At 37.4% G+C, this 19,841-nt stretch overlaps 1 protein-coding gene across 1 annotated transcript in view; it reads right to left on the reverse strand.

Annotated features, from left to right (window-relative positions):
- Positions 1–875: 875 nt before the first annotated feature.
- Positions 876–19,841, reverse strand: part of LOC129227642 (beta-1,3-galactosyltransferase 1-like) — a 79,420-nt gene continuing 60,454 nt past the window's right edge. Inside the window, exons 2-3 of the mRNA XM_054862233.1 lie at positions 3,088–3,426; positions 876–2,119 (exon numbers count right to left, since the gene is read on the reverse strand). Of these exons, the coding sequence (XP_054718208.1) occupies positions 1,568–2,119; positions 3,088–3,426 (891 nt within the window). The 3' untranslated portion in view covers positions 876–1,567. The remainder of the gene's footprint in view (positions 2,120–3,087; positions 3,427–19,841) is intronic.

The raw sequence follows: 19,841 nt of genomic DNA on the forward strand, positions 1-19,841 counted from the left end.
TGTTTACTGTAATGAACCTTATTTTCATCCCTTAATTGTTTTTAATTTGTTTTCATTGAATGTTCTTCATTTACAGAATAAATAATCAAACATCATTCAGGCAACACATCTAAAGCTTGGGCACCAGTTTTCTGCAACGAGGCTTTTGTACAAATACTAATTTTGTCCCCTGACAAATTTGGAACCAAAATGTCGGATAAATCAGCTCCCCTTATGTCGTCGCCTCAGAGCAACAGTAAGATATGTAATACCAGAAATAACACTAAGATATCTTACTGTTGCTCTGAGGTGACGATATAGTATCATTACGCCTCCCGTGAAATATTGTTGATGTACAATGAGATCACAGATCCCAATTCAATAAAATGTACATGTATGTGAACTATCCTGTTTCAAAACTTAACAAACATCAGTTAATCACGTAATTGAGAAAACAATTCTCACTTTACATAAATGCATATGAGTAAAAACAAAAAGCTTGAAATAAACTTCAACGAACCTTAATTGAAAATGCATAACATAAATAAAACACACACTAGATTTCAATTAAAAAACAAGAAAACGAAAAATCAGATCAAGGAAATTATGCAGTCAGAATGTTTCTTCCTTCAAATGAGATTATAGGGACGATTTGTTACTTGGACATACGGGGATGGCAAGTTTACTACTCCTTAAAAATGCATCTTCTTGGTGAAGGACGAGTGAATTAATCAAGGAAGTTTGAGTATTGCACAGTAGAAACTTTTTCCTTCCTCAACACTTTGCTAAATTAATAAATAAATTGCCATCTATGATTGGCCAATTCGGTAAACTTTATGGAACCCATAATATGAATTCCATTGCTCACCGAGTGACCAATCGCAGAAGTTACAATCGACCGCTTTTTCAAAAAAAAAAAAAAAAATCTAAATAAAGCACACTTAGGGATTTGCTAAAGAAAATTTTACAAGGCAACTTATCTATTCTGAAATAAGTACGAAGCTATGGAATTTAATGAAGGAACAATTTCCTTGCTGTTATTTCTAATAACAATGAGATCTTTTTTTTTTTTTTTGGTTAAAACATTTTCTGTATATGAAAGCAATTTCTTTGACACACATGAACGAGTTTTCTCAAATAAGTTGCTACTTCAAACTTCTTCACTCGAAAATAATTTCTTTTAGCATTGAATTTACAAAATATAGTATGGCTGTATATTCAAGACTACCAGCAAAGAAACAGTAACAAGTACGGATTTAAATTAAATACAAATAATTATCACTCCTTGAAAATCTTAGCTTGGACTACTTACTTATTTCCCTTTCTGACTACTTGCCGGGACGAATATTTTCATTTAAAACCAGATTTTCTCAAATGACTACAATAGTATGACTAAACAAAAATAAATAAATTATCGCCACATTCAGGTTCCGATCTTTGGCAAAAGCGGCTGGTTCAACTGACTGACTGCTGAACACAACAAATCAACAAGAGCTCTCAGGACTTGCACTTGATGGACGGATTATGGAGATTCTTCCACATCTGGATCAGCTCGCCGGGCTTCATCTTGTGGGCAGTAATCAGAGTTTTAAACACACAGGTATTGTTTTTTCCTCTTGTAAAATTTAAAACCCTCGTTATTCACTGCCTTCAGACCAGCCCTGCTGGCACAGATCCCGGTTATAAAAATATCCTCTAAGTAAAAAAACGCAGTGTTCAGCGCAGTCCGGTACAGAACGGACGCAGATTCCCTGGACATGACATACCCCGTCCCGGACAGATAGGGCGGGTAGACACGGCCCGGATACACCACCTCCGGAACATACCACTTGGAATTCCAGTCCTTTACTGGGACGGCTCCCCTGATGAGGCAACCGAGCAAAAGCCATTTTCGGCCCTTCACCTTCAGAAGCCGGAACAGGTTGGGAAGATGGACAAACATGTCGTCGTCCGTCTTCATGATGTACTGGGCGTTGGCACAGTTCTGATTGACCCACTTCAGGAGCATCACAGACTTGAGAGTGAGGTTGTTGTAGGTGTCAAGGAAATCCTCCTGGATGATGTCCGAGAACTTCTGACTCTCGTTGTAGACGGCATTGTTGAGAGACTCGTTCGAAGATTTACCCAACAGGAAAAAGACCTGAAACGGTGAAAAATTAGCCTGTTTAATTTTGGCATGTAGATACAGCTGAACATTGTTGATTTGAAAAGCTGTATAAAAAAATGTATTTCTTGTCTTTCCTTTTTTGTTTCCTCTTCAAAAATGTGTTTTCATCTTGTAACCTACACAAGTGCTAACAATAGTTGCGAAATTTTGTGCTTATACCCCTTCCACTGGAAATACGTGCCCAGCACATCAAGATGCTCTTGTCACAAAATTACCATTTTTCGCTTTACATAGTAAAATAAATTACGTGGAACACTAACGCTCGTATTCAAATGACAATTTGACCTTCGGTCAGATAGCCAAACCACCAGTCGAAATCCTCTTCAACCAATGAGAAGGCCTCAATCTGCAATTCAGGTATCCGACCGAAATTCAAATGTAGTATGGTGAATAAGGGCTTTAAAGATTCGTAGTAAGCCAGCTGGTGGCGTAATGGTTAGGCGCTGGCCTTCTACGCCTGTGGACCCAGGTTCTGACCTGGAGTGGCCAGTCAGTGGATTTTCGAGATGCAGAAAACCATCAGCGCCCATATCGTATGATTATGCGGCATGTAAAAGATCCCTTGGGTATTCGTTTGGCTTAGAATTCCCTAGGCAAAATTAAAATTCCTATTGCAAGTTTCGCATCAGAGCAGCACAGGTGCCTCCATCTGCTGGAAACTGGGCGTCGAAATTATCCATGCCATAGACACCCTCACCTTAATGGTGGCACACGAAAGACTGGATTATTGGAGGATCGCATTAGATCTGCTAAATAGCCTAAAACGAAACCCCCTTTCGACGAAAAAAAAGTTTCGTAGTGAATTGCAGAGAGTTTTGTCACGCTCACTTGTAAATTTCTTGACAGCTCAAGTGGGTAATATCTTTATTATTTGGTGATCCATATTTCCTACGCTGTAGCAAACCCTTTTCACCTCTTAAAAGATGCATGCATATGCTTACCCGCATGTTGTTGAGCTTGGCCGCGTCCTGCGCCCAAGTGTCTCTGATGGCCTGTCGCGCGTCGAAATTAGGAACTGAAGAGCAGACGAGCACCACGACAAAGACGCTGCCGTTGCAGGCGTTACGAGGCATCAGCGCCTGGGATCCGTTCTCGGGCAGGATGTAACGCCGCATGTCGCGCTGCGCTTCCATCCAGCTGAGGTGTTCCGGCAGGGGCATGGGTGTGCCGGGCCTGTAGGGCATATACACCAGGCCCCAGATCACGAACACGCTGACCAGCATGAGGCAAATCCGGCCCACCGTCCGGCAGTCCTCGATCGTCTTCTCTGTCTCGTCTCTCTGGAAGAATTGAATTAAACATAAGAGGCTGTCCATAAATAAAATCGAACTTTTCTTCAACATATTTAACCCAGTCTCCCCAGGTGTACCCCGTACCTAAGTTTTCAGGTTCGGGAAAATTCTCGATTTGCCGTACGAAACTCCAAAATTTACCGAATGATAAAATACGAACATATAACTACATCTAATGAGACAATATAAGCATGAGAAAAAAAAAAAAAAAAAAACCCGCAGTACTACACTAGTATCTCCCAATTTTGCGAATTGTAGGACAAAAAGTTTTGAATGAGAAATCTTTTGGAAGGTTTCACTGATAACTGCCTGTCGGCACAGGGTTGATCGTAGATCCGTGCATGAATTAGAATGAGGTTGAAATTAATTTCTGATGGTGTGAATACAAATCACAAAAAAAAAAAGATGACTTTTTTCACATTTGCCCTCGACGACTCACATCTTATTACTAAGGATCAACGTTCTTGAGCATTTTTGTACTTGTCGCGGGTGTGACGGAAAAATACACAGCCACAACATGAACAAATAATTATTTTTAAATACAATTTCAAAAAAAAAAATAGATAGTTGATATTTTATATTGAGATACATAATGGTTGCTTATACACAAATATAAACAAAAATTAAAAATTCAGGGGCGCAACAGTCCTACTGTACCCATCTCAGTTTACGAGACCGCAACAGTCCAACTGTACCCATCGCAGTTTACGAGACTGATGGCTCTGGGGTGCAAGGCAGATATTCTGATCGGGTGGTCAACCGAACGCAGAACGTCCAGAGTTTAGTTTCCAAGCACGCTTGGCACTCATTTTATCGAAAAGCAGAGGAAATGAGTGAAAAAAGAAAATTGAAAGTTTGAGTCGTTCGTATCCAATCCGGGTCTGCGGTGTGGAAGCGCAATGCGCTACCACTAAGCCACTGGGCTTCATACTTAAAAAAAGAAAAAAAAAAAAAAAAACAAAGTTTGAAGTTTCAAATTCTTGGATTAAAGTGCAACTATATACGTACACATGCCACACCCGCAAAAATGGACAGCGTGTATAACATTTGAGAGCCGGACCGAAGTTTGCGATTATAATTGCGAGCTGGCTCTGGTCTACAAACACACTCAGTGTTACCCTGGGTCAACATTTTATGGCACGTGAATATCCCGAAACTACAGAAACAAAACAGGGTTGGGGTTCCACTTTCGATGACATTACTTCAGTCACGTACCTGGTGCATTCATCCTTCTACTGTCAAATAATATACGAATTCTTGAGAGCTATAATCACTTACCGAAAAACATGGAAAATGTCACATCGATTTTTCAACGAAATATCTACAATTCCAAAATTGTTTTGACCCGATGACAGGAGGAGTAAAATAAATTACAGGAATAGCATACTTTGATGTTTGCACGTGTGAATGTCATTACATGTTTAAAATAGAACTTCTTGTACTTGAAGCTGCAGTAATACCTGTAAAGTTGATCATCCGCCTAAGTTAACCGGTTTTGTCAGGTACAAAATCTGTATCTCAGAGCCAGAAGGACTAAAGTCCAAAAATTACAATTTTCTGTTTATTAGTGCATTGTATGCAGGAGCCTATCCCGCATCGAGCAATGTGAACGTAATTCTTGAAAAAAAAAAAAAAAATCCTTTTCAAATTTTTTTTTTCAGGGTCAAAAGACACGATAATGTAAAAATGGAAAAAATTAAGTAAGTAGCAATCAAAATAGCATTGTAAAACATATTCATGGACGCATAAATTATTTGCCCTAGTGTCCTCGTTATCGAATTCTAAGAAAAGTCGCCAAATTTAGCGAGTTTCAGTGAGTAATGGAAGACATCTTTTTACACGATGTGCAGACGGTGAAATTGCATGCTAAATTTTTCGCTAAGACTTAAAATTTGGCGCTTTTCTTAAAATTTCTGCAAACTGAAATACCTTTTATCTCGATATCGGGAGGATTAAGGAAAATAATTTTTGCGTTAAAAATGTAACTCAATATGATCTTTCGATTGCTACCTACTTCAACTTTTTTTTCGTTATTGCACTATTCGTGTGGTTCCAGAGCCAGGACGAAAATTTAGTTGACAGTCAGATTATTTCTCAGAGTTTATTGGTAAATTCAAAGTAACAAGTCCTGAAAAATCATTGTTCTGAAAAATCTAGTGGACAAGGTTTTGTTATGCAATTATTTCTTAACTACGTATACTGTATCGTACAATTCATGAAGAATTTGGGTTTCAGAAGTTTTTTTTTAAATAGTTTAGTCACCCCCTCCGTTTTCGACAATACGCAAATAAAAAAAAAACTCTGAAACTTTCATATTAAATTTAAGTTAAATATTTATTTACAGCAAAAAAAAAAAGAAAAAAAAGAATCCATTGATTAAATCAATTTCCGAAAAGTCCCTCTAGCTGCTACACAATAAATGTATGTTATTGAAAGGGGGTAAGTGGGGGGTACAAATAAAAATTTAAAACGGCTCTTTTTGTTTCCCATTTAGATAAATTGTCATCACGTGCTTCAAAGTTCACCTGACGAGGAGAATTTCTTTTCATGTCGCCCGACGAAAGTTGCCTCTTAAGGAAGCCAAGAGTGCCAAACAAACTGATAGCTAATATAGAATTAGCACAGACCAGACGAGTGATCGAAGCAATGTTTCGGTTCAACTCGAAGATTGAAGGCAAGGCATGAAATATTCAGTAAATTACCGGCCCATTAGCCAGGGCTACAGCAGAAATACATGAAATACACCGACAGCTCAGTCATTTCCAGCCGAGGACTGCATTTTCGTGATTGCTAATTCTATATTAGCTACCACTTTGTTTGACACTCTTGGTTTCCTTAAGAGGTTTTCCATCTCCAGCTCAATCACTTTCCTATGCCGGGCTGATGAGTGCTAATAAGCACGAAACTGCAGTCCTCGGCTGGAAATGAATGAGCTGGCGGTGTATTTCACGTATTTCTGCTTTAGCCCTGGCTATTGGGCGGTAATTTACTGAATATACCTTGCCTCGCGTTCAATCTTCGAGTTGAACCGAGCCATTGCTTCGGTCACTCGTCTGGTCTGCTAATTCTATGTTAGCTACCAGTTTGTTTCGCACTCTTGGCTTCCTTAAGAGGTTTTCCATCTCCAGCACAATCACTTTACCTCTCCCCCTATTCTTACTTAACTTGCCTCGCATCCCAGCCAATAACAAAATATATCAAGAAGATTTCCTGGGATACTTTGACATTAAAGTCGAATCCCTCAGAATAAAATCATCTCCTACCCAATGCTATCGGTGCCAAGGCTTCGGTCATTCAAGTACCCACTGCAACAAGGCATTTAAATGCCTCAAATGCGCTTTAAACCATCCAACTAAAGAATGTAAAAAACCAAAAGACACTGCTGCAAAATGTGCTAACTGCAATGGTGAGCACACGGCAAACTTCAGAGGCTGCCCTAAGAGACCCCCCGACAGGGAAGTGAGAGTAAATCCTACTCATGAACAACAAAATGTGGTCAGTAATGTCACTGACTTTCCCACTTATGCTGAAGCAATACAATCTGATAACATTGTCACCGTTAATGACACTGATGCTACCCCTACCCCCTCCAATGAAATTGCTGACCTCACTCAGCTCCTAAAAAACTTTGGCAAAATCCCACAACTAATTACCAAAATCCTTCATGGCATGCAGGCCTTAATGAAGGATCTATCCTCTCTCAGCTCTGCTTTCCGTCATGATTGACACGCCCTTACTTAGAGTTTGCTCTTGGAATGCCAATGGCATCTTCCACAAAAAAGGGGAATTTGAGCACTTCCTCAGGGAGCATGACCCAGATATTTTTTGCCTTCAAGAAACACACTTATCTGGCTCCCATAAACTGTTTTTCTCAAACTATAAAATCTATCGCAATGACCGAACGCACACCAGAGGCGGTGGCACGGCCATACTTGTCAAATATTGCATTCCCCATTTCGAACGCCCCGTTCAAACTCAAAATATTGAAAACACTACCATTGTCTGTGTAATTAATGGTTCTCCGTATACTATATCTTCAATCTACCTGCCTCCGAGCTCCAAGTTAATAAACAATGACCTCAATTCTTTATTCTCCATAAATAGACAGTCCCTTGTTATTGGTGACTTTAACTGTAAGCATGAAATTTGGAGCAATGGTCTCCCTAACAAAAATGGCAAAATTCTCACCAACTACATCATTGATAATGATATTGCACTAGTTGCCCCTGACTCCCCAACCCACTACACCAAGTTCGCAAATACCACCCTTGACTTGGCTCTCCTGAATAACCTCACCAACAACTGTCGAATCGAAGCTATCACTGCTTTAAGCTCGGATCACTGCCCTATCGTACTAGACATTGGTCTCAAGACTGCACTTCCCAAAAAATTCAACACCACTATTACCATTAACTGGAATTATTTCACCCAAGTGCTACATGACAGATCAAAGGACAATCCTGTTATCAATAATCCCAAGGACATTGATACCTGCATCACTAAAATAACCGACGACATAAATTTTGCTCTTCAGAGGGCAAAATGCACCAGAATTCTTCCTGACGATTATGTCCGTCTTCCCAAAACAATTACCAACCAAATCAAGGAAAAGAACAAAATCAAAAAACTTTGGCACCTCACCAGAGACCCTAACTTGAAAAATACACTAAATAGTATGACTAATAACATCAAAAAACTCATTTCGGACCACAAGACCAAGACATTCAACAATTACCTAGAGTCTCTTGAAAACAATTCTAAAGCTTTCTACACACTGGTTCGCAAATTTTCCAAAAAGACTCAGCCTATTCCCTCTCTCCGCAACAAACAAGGGGACCTGGTCTACTCAGTCAATGATAAGACCAGTGTACTTGCTGGAGCTCTCGAAGATAACTTCCAGCTAAATGCTGACGCCTATGATGACCAAACTATCTCTATTGTTAACAAGGAGGTCAGTGACTTCTTCACTCACCCCTCTCCCTCCACCCCCCCTCCTGCTGTCTCCTCACTTGAGATAATGATTGAGATCAAAAAATTAAAAGAAAGAAAAGCGGGTGGTGAGGACAACATCAAGAACATTCATTTAAAACATCTCCCACTCAGCTCCATCTTTACAATCACTAAAATTATTAATAAGATTATGGCTTACGGCTACTTTCCCACTCTCTGGAAAAATGCGATCGTAATCCCTATCCCCAAACCAAATGCTGACCTCTCACAGCCCATCAACTACAGGCCTATCAGCCTCCTCAGCTCCCTTTCTAAGCTCACTGAGCGGATCATCCTAAACCAGATTAAAAACCACATTACTCAGCACCAACTGATTCCTAAATTTCAATTTGGGTTTAAGGAAGCTCATGCCACTACCCACCAATTACTTAGGATGGTTAACTACATCACAAAAAATATGCAAGAAGGAAAAATCACCATCGGCATTTTCTTTGATATCAGTAAGGCATTCGATCGCGTATGGCACGAAGGTCTTATCTACAAACTCATTAAACTAAATTTCCCCAGTTACATAATCCAAATTATTCACCACTATCTCCACAAACGCACGTTTCAAGTGCGCATTGGTGATTATCTCTCCAGCAAACACAACATCTTGGCCGGAGTGCCCCAGGGCTCTGCTATTGGCCCAACATTGTATAACATTTATATTAGTGATTTCCCCAATATTGATCCACACTTAACTTGCTTATTTGCAGATGACACCAGTCTCATGGCTAGTGACTGGAATAGGAACTTTGCCCAGTTAAGATTACAAAAATACGTTAATAGTGTCACGTCTTATCTCAACAAATGGAGAATTGCTATCAATCCTAGTAAAACACAGGCCATTTATTTCTCCAAAAACGACCTCAATAATGCTCCCAAACCCCTCTCTGTCAACAACGAAAACATCAAGTACTCTAAATATGTAAAGTACTTGGGCGTGAGCCTAGACAGAAAACTCACTTTCAAATATCACATTCGTGAAACCATTAAAAAAGCAAAAACAAAAATCGGCTACATGTACGGTCTATTAAGCAAGACCAACTCATTAAGCACCAAGAACAAACTCGCCATATATACTACCATCATCCGCCCAGCAATGGTTTACAGCATCCCGGTTTGGGGGCATGCTGCTAAAACCAACATGATGGGGCTCCAAGCAGGGCCGATCCTAGGGTGTCGGCCGCCCGTGTGCAAAGACCTAATGTGCCGCCCCTCAAGTGTAATTTGCATATTTTGACTAATCTTTAACGTCTATATAAATCTTTCTTTAAATTTCTATGCCAAGTTCGAATTTAAAAAGAGGAGAGGGGGAACAGAAGAATGATCTTATAAAAACGAAGAAATTTTTTATAATAAGAAACTTCTTAGGTACAATTTATATCTTTGAAGAAAGTAATAGATACCAAAATTTACTAGTCGTAAAAACGCATTTTATGGTTTTTCTTCGGTGACATCAGAGAAGGGACGGAGGAAGGGGAAGCGTGGGAGGAGGTGTCAGGGGTTCAGGGGAGGAGGATTGCTCTAAGAAAATTGTCGAAATTGGCGTATGAAAAATATTTTTAGTTAATCTTTAGTTGTGTTTGGTTGCAAGGACAAAAGAGTCAAGTATATTCGAGGTGCATGGAGAAATTTTCGAAATTGACGTCAAATATCGCAATTTTAGGAACTTTTTCGACACTTTAGGTGAAAGTAATGTTGCAGTTCTTTCCTAAAATTCTTTCAAAATTGAAATCAATTTGAAGCTATTTTTTAAGACCGTAGCTTAGGAAGGATCGGCGTTCTTCCCGAAAAATCTCCGAAACTGAAATTTTAAACCCATAATTTTGGGTTACCTTTGTTGACGTTGCAAGAAGGAGGGAGATTCAACAGTCTCCCATTGAAAGATTTTGAAATATAAGTTTAAAACGCAAATTTAGGCCGTCTTTGGTGACGGTAGGGGATCTGGCGGCTATCCTCCAGTAATTTCTCGGCACTATTTTTTCAAAAACCCGTTTTTGGCTAGATTTGAAAACAATAGGGGTAACGTGAAAATATTCCGAAACAAAATATTTTTCGGAGCTGAAATCCATTATAGGTCTTTTTCGGGAAGAAAGGGTTTTGGAGCTCTTAAGCTTTTTATATTATCTTTGGTGACGTTAACAAAATAGGGAAGCTTCTACGGTTCGGATGTTTTTCAACATCAATATCTGAAAAATATAACTATAGACTTTTGTCCACCTCACCTCGACGATTGATGGATATGCCCTAGCACCGTAAAAAATTACATAAGCCTGACAGTTCTCCTCCTGAATTCTTTAGAAAAATAAGTCCCAAAATCGTATTTTAAGCATTGTTTGATAACGATGGGACGAAGAGCGGGCGGGGGTTCGATGTGCCCTCACGAACTGTGTTTTTGAAACTGAAGTCAATTTCAGGCTAGTTTAGACAGAAAGCTGTAGTTCCACGGAACCGTCTAAAAACGAAATTTACAGGTATAGTGATTGCGTTGGAGAAAAGGGGGATCCGGGGTCTTTCCCCAAAAGTTCTTGAAACTGATGTTTGAAAGACGCAATTTTCGTTTGTTTTTCAATACTTTAAGTGAGAGGGGGTGGAATTAGAAGCTTCTCTAAAGACGCTAATTGAGACTGTCTTTGGTAGTAATGCTTGCGAATGGATTTCTGGGTCCTCCACCGCAAAAATTTCGAAAAATGCCAAAGCAATTTTATATGACTTTTGATGACAGGAAGGGCTGCCGTCTGAAAACACGTTTTGGATTTTGGAGCCAACATTTTTAGGCTATGTTTGATTAAGTTAAGGTGGAAGAGGTGAATCAGGGATTTAATTGGGTTTTTAAGATCGATGGTTCAACCAGCGAAATTTTCTGAAAGTGAAGTCCTAGAAACGCAATTTTAAGCCTTCTTTAGTTTCGTCAAGGAGGTTACGGCATTCTTTTGGATCTTCGTTTTGGAGCTACATTTAAATTTGCTTCCCAGGGCAAGGGCCCTGTCCTCCTACCTGATCTGAAACCGGGCAGTTCATTCAAGGTTTTAATCAGAAAAATTGTCGTAAAGGGGGAAAAGTACAACATTTTTGTTCGTCATTCATATATGTTACTCTCAAGGGAGTCGCAATTTTCCTTTCTCTCCACGCATCCTCGATTGTTAAACACAGAGTTTGTTACATACGGGGGCGGCAAATAGGGGGGTCAAGAGGGGGCGGTCGCACCCCCAAATTTTTTAAGCAGAATGATAGAAGTAAGTCGAGATATGTAAGTCGGAAATCAATGTTCATTAAAAAAATCTCGCTGGTTCTCAGTAACTATTTGATGAAGCTTGACACATTCCCAGACTAGAAAAAGTGTTTTTCGTTATTTGGATGATAACTTAGAAATTCACGAAATATTTTTCGGCCTTTTCACGGCTAAATGTTTCATACTTGTGTGCCCATTGTAACTATGGTATGTCCAATATGAGAGGCTCGTGCAAAGTGGTGTGGCTGCATGGTTTTCTCAAGAAAATTCCTTGATATTTTACATTCACTTTTACGCTCATTTTTTAAGCGTATATTTATTTAATGAGTGTTCATCGCTTTCTTTTGCTAGAAACACGTTTCAGCTGCTCAATGCATTATCTGCTTTCATAGAAACTTCTTAAAAATGCATATGCTTATTGAATTTAAAAAAAAAAACATATCAACAAATACCTTTTATGGGACTCTATAGTTATGCAATCTCGAAGTGACACAAGATGGTCTTCAAGAGTTAAAATCATAAAAACCTTCCTCTATAACTTCAAAGCAGTGATTTGACGACTGTGAGAATTATTGCAAAACGATTCTTTCAAAAGCTCATTCCCTTCAGCATGTATGACTTCGTTTGAATTTTTATTCAATTTGTTTCTATTGCGGAAAGTGTTTTAAAAATGCTTTACTCTATCAAAACATCTTCAATCCGCCACACTTAATTTTCGGACTATTCAAGCCACAGTTCAATCTACAATTGATCTGTGCGTTCATACTACCATAGTTCAATCTGCAATTGAAATTGAAAATAGATTTTACATAGATGCATATTTCAATCAATGGTGAAACGTTTTCAAAAAAATTCTTCCTCCGAGCCAATTTGAAAAAGGCGCTAAAAAAAGAAAAATCCACATGATGATGTGTAGTCAAACACTGATTTTTTAATATTTTGTATGAAGTAATAGATTGTTTTTCGAATAAAATTAACACAAGATTTGATGATAATTATTTTTCTGCATGGTTGGCTCTATATTATCTGGATTGGATTTTTTGAAAACGAAAAATAAAATGTTTCAATTATGAGTAAAATTTTTAGCACTAGGCAAGAAAAATTACAGGCAATATACCGACAGACCAGTTATCACATCCAGAGACTCCGTCCTTGTTGTGGACTCTTCAGTCTGGAATAGTGAATAACAGAGCTGGTGGTAGATGACATCTCATTGAAGCTGAGAGCGCCCACGAGACTAGATTATTCAATGATGAAAAATTAAGCTCCTTGCATTTTTTTACGTTGCCTGTGTGATTTTGAAGAGCAAGACATAAAAAGTGTTTTCATACATAACTTTGTTACTTCAATTATTTTTTAACTATTCCAATCAGCTCAGCTGGTAGAGAAATTTTTTTTGTTAGGTTAGAGAAATATTTTCGAAGCACAATGAGCAAAAGAAAAAAAAAAAGAAAGAAAAAACCTTTTCTATTTAGCTGTACTGGCAAAACAGCACGACACTGGGTACTAAAAGTAAGACGATTCCCTGCTCTTCTGAATTCCAAAAAACATGCATTAAAACTTTTCCAAAAGGTATAAAAACTTCAGTATCGAGATGTTTTGTATGATAACTTATTAGAAAATGAATCAGAATTTTAATTGCGTCTAAGCACTAATTTTTATTCATATTAAACCGATTTTATGACCACTTCTTGTTAGCTAATGTGTGTTTGTTACCGCACTGTGGTAATACATATTTAAGAAACTCGACCCCCCAAATGAAATGTTGAAATGCCGCCCCTGGTTACATAGTTTGTTGTTTGAAATACTTGCGAGAGTATCTAATCAGTATAGCTTTTTTTTAAATAATTTAAATAAAATATGTCTTCATTGTTTAGGTCTATAAAAGCTTGTGGGTAAACATTAGTGGCCGCCCTCGGAGCTCCTTTTAGACGGCACCATTTCATGCTTCAGAAGGGGGCCTTTCCCCTCCCCTGTATCCATGCCTGATTACCGGTTCTGTCACAAACTTTGCAACCAAATGAAGCATGTTGTTAAGAGTAGACAATAAACCAACACAATGTTCCCTAACATTCTATTTTTCTTAAACTATGCTATGCTGTCGGGAAATCGACACATCCTTTGACAATTGAACATTTAAAAATCAGAATATTTATTCTACTTATTATAAGTTATCTTGTGAGAAATTCTTGAGGAATTTTGCTTGATTATAAGAACTATATGATGCGACCTGCGGCCGCCCCTTGCTTTGGCCGCCCTTGTGCGGTGCACACTCTGCACACCTGCTAGGATCGGCCCTGGCTCCAAGTCATCCAAAACAAAATACTGAGAAAAGTCTTTAATGCACCTTGGTTTGTCTCCAATGATACGATCCATAATGATTCCCACATTGTGTATCTAACAGATTTCATTATTGACATCGCAACAAATTTCTTCACTCGACTCACCTACCACCCCAACCCACTGATACATGACCAAATACATTACACATATAATGAGGGAAATACAGGTTTCCCTTCGGACACAATGTTCATTACTTACCAACTCAAGGGGAAAAAGCGCCCCAGGCGCATTCCCCCTGCCGTCTCAGACGGCTAAATCTCTTCTCTGCCATTCCGGCAGATGGTTCGGCTCCCGAACCCTCCTTGCGGGTAGGACAGGCCTTACCCGCACTGATCTTCCATTGGATTTTCGATGTACATATTGTAAATAGTCCTTATTTATCCACTTATATTTATCCTTCGTTCTTCATACTTGTCTATTATTTCACATGTGCTTGTAAATATTGTATATACACAAGTGGCCCTGAAAAGATTCCTTTTTTTCTTTTTTTTTACATATTCCTCCCCCTCATACCTTCAATGATCTGTTCCATGCCATGACCCTATACCCTCACACCCGGCAAAAGAGCTCACGCTCTCCACCGAAGAAAAATCATGATCCGTATCCGTATCCACAATCACTTTCCTATGCCGGGCTGAAGAGTGCTAATAAGCACGAAACTGCAGTCCTCGGCTGGAAATAACTGAGCTGGCGTTGTATTTCATGTATTTGTCATCAATGTATGATGTATGTGGTATTGAAGAAACTGAGCCTGGTTAAATGTATAATTGGTGTTGATTTATGGCTGTGAATGATTTTATCTATCATTTTGGGCCAACTCCAAAAATTCCGTTTAAAAGTATTATCGATGATGTTCAATTAATTTATTTTTAATTTTTAGAGCAATTTTTTAAGTCGGTTCTATTTTTTTTTTCTTTTTTTCAAAATTATTTTATTTCATTCCTTTTAGTGTAAATGTATTTCAAAAATAGTAAGAAGTCACCATCACAAAACTTCACCTTATTTTTTCATAAAAATGTTCCATACGGAAAAAAAAGAAAAAAAAACCCCTATAAACACGCGTTAAACTTTAAGCGATTGGCACTAAAATTTATCTTGGTTACTCTCTGGGATTCATTTGTGTGCTAATTTAATTATAACCATTTAAATATTAACGTTTTCTCAAACTAACTTACATTTCACAACATACAAGATGCTTGTGATGCAATCCTACATCTCCTTACGTAGCCCCGATTATCTATTATTGGCATAGATAATAACGATAAAAATCTTAATATATAAAAATCTTCTGTGCCGGACGTTTGTCACCATAAGGCTTTTTAACGGCTGGTTCGATTTTGATCAAATTTTTTGTGTGTAATTAAGTTGTGGCATGCATGGTTTCGAAGCGCGATGGATCGAATCGGAAACGCTTTTTGTTAATTAATTAATTTAAACATTGGATGGTTATATCTCCCAAATGATTAACATTTATTTTAACCTATTGTTAAGCGAGAATTGAAATAAATGTTTAACCCGTTGCCAAAGGACAATACGAAAGCCAGCTCCGCTTATAGTAATGAAATTTCCTACTGTAATATGTCACTGAGAATAGATAAAACGTAGAGAGTGAGAGTGAAGCCTTCATTTCTTGAAAGCAATGATTTTAGGTCCAGTGATATATTTTCAAGTAAAGTACTGCAAGGTTCACGCAAAACGTGTATTCTGTCTGCGTAGTTGAACCATGTGACCGGATCTGTGCTTTAGGTTTTCCTAACCAAATGATCAGAAAGTACCGTACCTAGCAACATTTGTTTCTCAGCTGAAATCCATCTGAGTTTTTGCATCAATGTCAGGAATACTTCAAAGATTATCTAACTAATCAGTACATTATTAAAGGAAAAAATGATAGAATTTAAAGACCAAACAAATTTTATTTTCGTCCAGATAAATTACAACACTGTAGTTCAGTACACAAAAGATCAGTGCAGTGGAAGATCTTTATCTTTGTTGGAAAGAACACAAATCAGGCAATATATAAAGCTTAAAAAAATTTTGGTTCAAAAGATCGGACCACTAATCGGTCGGAGTTGGCTTCTCTTACTGATCGGCTGAATTACAGTAACGTGGTGGCTTGGCGCCTTTGGCAATAAACAATAGAGTTGCGCGATCATTTGTTTACATTTTTAACCGACTTCAAAAAGGAGGCGGTTATCAGTTCATACCGTATGTATGTTTTTCTTTTTGTTTGTCCACTCACAGCGTCTCACCTAGTGAACCGATTTTGATGATTATTTTTTTAATGGATAGAGAATGGCTCAACTTAGGTCCCATTACTTTGTTTGACCATATATGTTCTTTAGAAAAAAGGTTATGGGCAAAAAAACAGTAAATTTCATGCAATTTCCCTATTAAATGATTAAATATGAAATCCATTGTTATAAAAGTCTGGTGCCATATAACAGTAACATTAATAGTAATTGTAACGATAATTTTAAACAAAGGCTTCTCTGAAGCAAGCATCAAGTTTCTTCAGTGTCATTACTCCATAGTGGTGGTAAAGCTAACCTGGAAGCGAGGTGATGCAGTGATCAGGATCTGCTTATCCTTCACAATACTACCTAGTTATGTTTGCCTCAACTATACAGGATTGCATCACAAGCAACTGGTACGCTGTGAAATGCTAATTAGTTAGGGATATTTAAATGGTTATAATTGAATTAACACACAAATGAATTCCAGAGAGGAACAAAGATAAATTTTTAGTGCCAATCGCTTAAAGTTTAAGGCGTGCTTATCGTTTTTTTTAGTATGGAGCAGTTTTATGAAAAAAATAAGGTAAAGTTTCGTGATGGTAACTTCTTACTTTTGCTGAAATATCTACATTTACACTAAAAAGAATGAAATAAAAAAAATTAAAAAAAAAAAAAAATAGAACCGACTTTAAAATTGCTCTAAAAAGTGAAAAATAATTTTATTCTTTAAACACCATCGATAATACTTTTAAACATAATTTTTGAAGTTGGCGCAAAAACGATAGATAAGATCATTCACAACCATAACTCAACTACAACTATAAATTAACCAGGCCTAGTTTCTTCACTAACACATACATTATGCATTGATAACAGCATATTTGAGCAACGATATAAATGTTTCGTTCCTAACTTTGGATGATTTTCTGAAAAAAAATATGAAGGACGCATGGTTACACTGGATTTTACTTTTTGTTTTTGCGCCAACTTCAAAAATCATGTTTAAAAGTATTATCGATGGTGTTTAAAGAATAAAATTATTTTTCACTTTTTAGAGCAATTTTGAAGTCGGTTCTATTTTTTTTCAAAAATTTTTTATAAAGCTACTGTTAATGTAATTTATTGTATTTTTTTTATTTGGCGAAATATTTCAAATTGCAAAGAATTGTTTTTCGTTTTTAAAGAGCTTTTAGTCATTTTAGTTGAAGAATGTGTTTATTTTACATCGGGAGGGGGGGGGGGGGATGAGTGATTTTCGCTTATTCAGAGAACTGTATTGAACTTTATCGTTTTTCTAACCGATATCTTTTACATATGGGGGATGTTGTAGCGGGATTTCCCGTTTGTTTTAGATGGGTAGTTAATTTTACACTTAATATCTGAGGACGCTTTTTATCTTTTAAGTATGGCTGAAAGAACAAACCATCAAGTACGAGAGAAAAAATAGTTAATAAAACAACTGCTCAGTGGGCTTTAGATAAACCAGGTTGTAATAGATATACGCATTCTGACACCAAGCAACTTAAAACATTTTCCTTTTACTAATTTTTTTCGACAAGACGGTTCAACCACTTGATAGTTCATTGAAACTTTTTAACTTTTCAATTTATGAAGTTTGAACAGAACAACGTCTGTCGGGTCCTCTAGTACTACTATATAATTGGGGCAAAACTAACCTGGCAGCATCGTGAAGGTTGCGCAGATCCTAATCTCAGCATTACCTCGCTTGCAAGTCAGCTTTAACATCACCGTACTAGACTCTAGTGTGGTGATGCTTTAGCCCCACTATTCGCAACTCCAACGAACTATAGGGGGCACTGAAGTCACTGTCTAATGGCGGACTTAAAAACTAAAACAAACGCACATGGTAACGAAGAAAATGCTAAAAGTGTTGTGATTTTTGTTCGTACGTATGATTTTTTCGCTTTATTCTTTTAAAATTAATTTTCAAAGTCTTGTGGATATTCTGGCCCACGTAGAAAGAAATGAGAATTCAAGAAGCATTACTAAACGTCAAAGATTAATGCAAACTACGTAGTTCGTAGTTCTAAGCAGCTATTTCCACGATGTTGGATTCGATATTTATCAATTCTTGATAAAACTAAATAATAATTGTGGCCTGACAAGAATAACAATTAATGCTAGAAAATTCAATATGACATTACAAATTGTTATCGAAAGAAGATGATACTTTTTTGCCTTGCTTGGCTAGCGCTTATTGTTTCCCATTTGTAGCTGAGTTATTTCTCTCGAATTCCCGAATCGGTTAATTTAAAAATTTTCTGTTTCGATTTTTCTAATTTCTGAGTTACGATTTAATTGTGTCATGTTATGCAAATCATCAACAAAATTCTCACGGATATATGGTGGTAGTTTTCTTTTCAGTTGATTGACCATTATTTCTTTTCACTTATCGAATTCTGTAATCTTACTACCATTTTATTCCACTCATGATAAAAATTAAAAATGGTTTAACTAAAAACGGGAAATCTCGCCAAGGCTACTTTGCTCGCACTATACTAAAACTATAACCCTAAACAAATTTGGCGAAACCTTTCAGCTGAGAATAAAAGGAATAAAGTAAATTCTTTCTCGGTTATTCATTTTGTTCTACGATAATATATTCAAGAAAATATTTTGCATGCTGTCCATTCCAACTAAATGCTGCTGTAAAATATGGTAAGTTTAATTAATTTAAGATTAAAAAAACCCCCATATTCTTACAAATTCATACAAAACAATAAAAATTTTTACCTTGTATAACGTTATCTAAGTTTGTTAATCCAGAATTTTCGCTTTCACCAATTATTAAGGAAATAAGGAAAACTAACATTATTTTGAGAAGCTCGAGAATACTACTAAGGGACGAATTAATTTCTGTAGCTGAAAGCAAACTAAGACACTTCGATTGCGTTAATAAATACTCAGAACAAACTGCCTGTGTTTACGTCAACAGACACACGTGGAACGCAACGTGGCAATGTTTTAGTTTCATTTGCAGTTTTGTAAATCACCGCAAGATAGCGTATTCGAGCGCTGGAGTTCCGAATTGAGCAATGACTGAAGAAACTTGATGCTTGCTTCAGAGAAGCCTTCATGCAAAATTCGCATGAAAATTTCTTTTAATATTACTGTTGTATGGCAACAAACGTTTGTAACAATGGGTTTTATATTTAATCATTTAATAGGGAAATTGCATGAAATTTGCTGTTGTTTACCATTAAGTTTTTTTTCTAAAGAACAAATATGGTCAAACAAAGTAATGGGACCTAAGTTGAGCCATCTCCTATCCATTAAAAAAAGAATCATCAAAATCGGTTTACTAGGTGAGACGCTGTGAGTGAATAAAAAAAAAAAAAAAAAAACATACATACGGTATGAACTGATAACCGCCTCCTTTTTGAAGTCGGTTAATAAAAATAATTCAGGTTTCAACTTCAAAACGCCTAAAGCAAGCCATTACCATCGTAGCTCCTCCCCCCACATCTACACGTATCACTGTGACCAGCGCATCTACCATTGACTTTGGGGATGGTCAAATTGTTTCCCTACATTTGTGAGGTGACTTCGCTTGCAAAGCTTTCCTCGTATCACAACCC

This window comes from Uloborus diversus, chromosome 8, assembly GCF_026930045.1.
Source record: "Uloborus diversus isolate 005 chromosome 8, Udiv.v.3.1, whole genome shotgun sequence".
NCBI lineage: Eukaryota > Metazoa > Arthropoda > Arachnida > Araneae > Uloboridae > Uloborus > Uloborus diversus.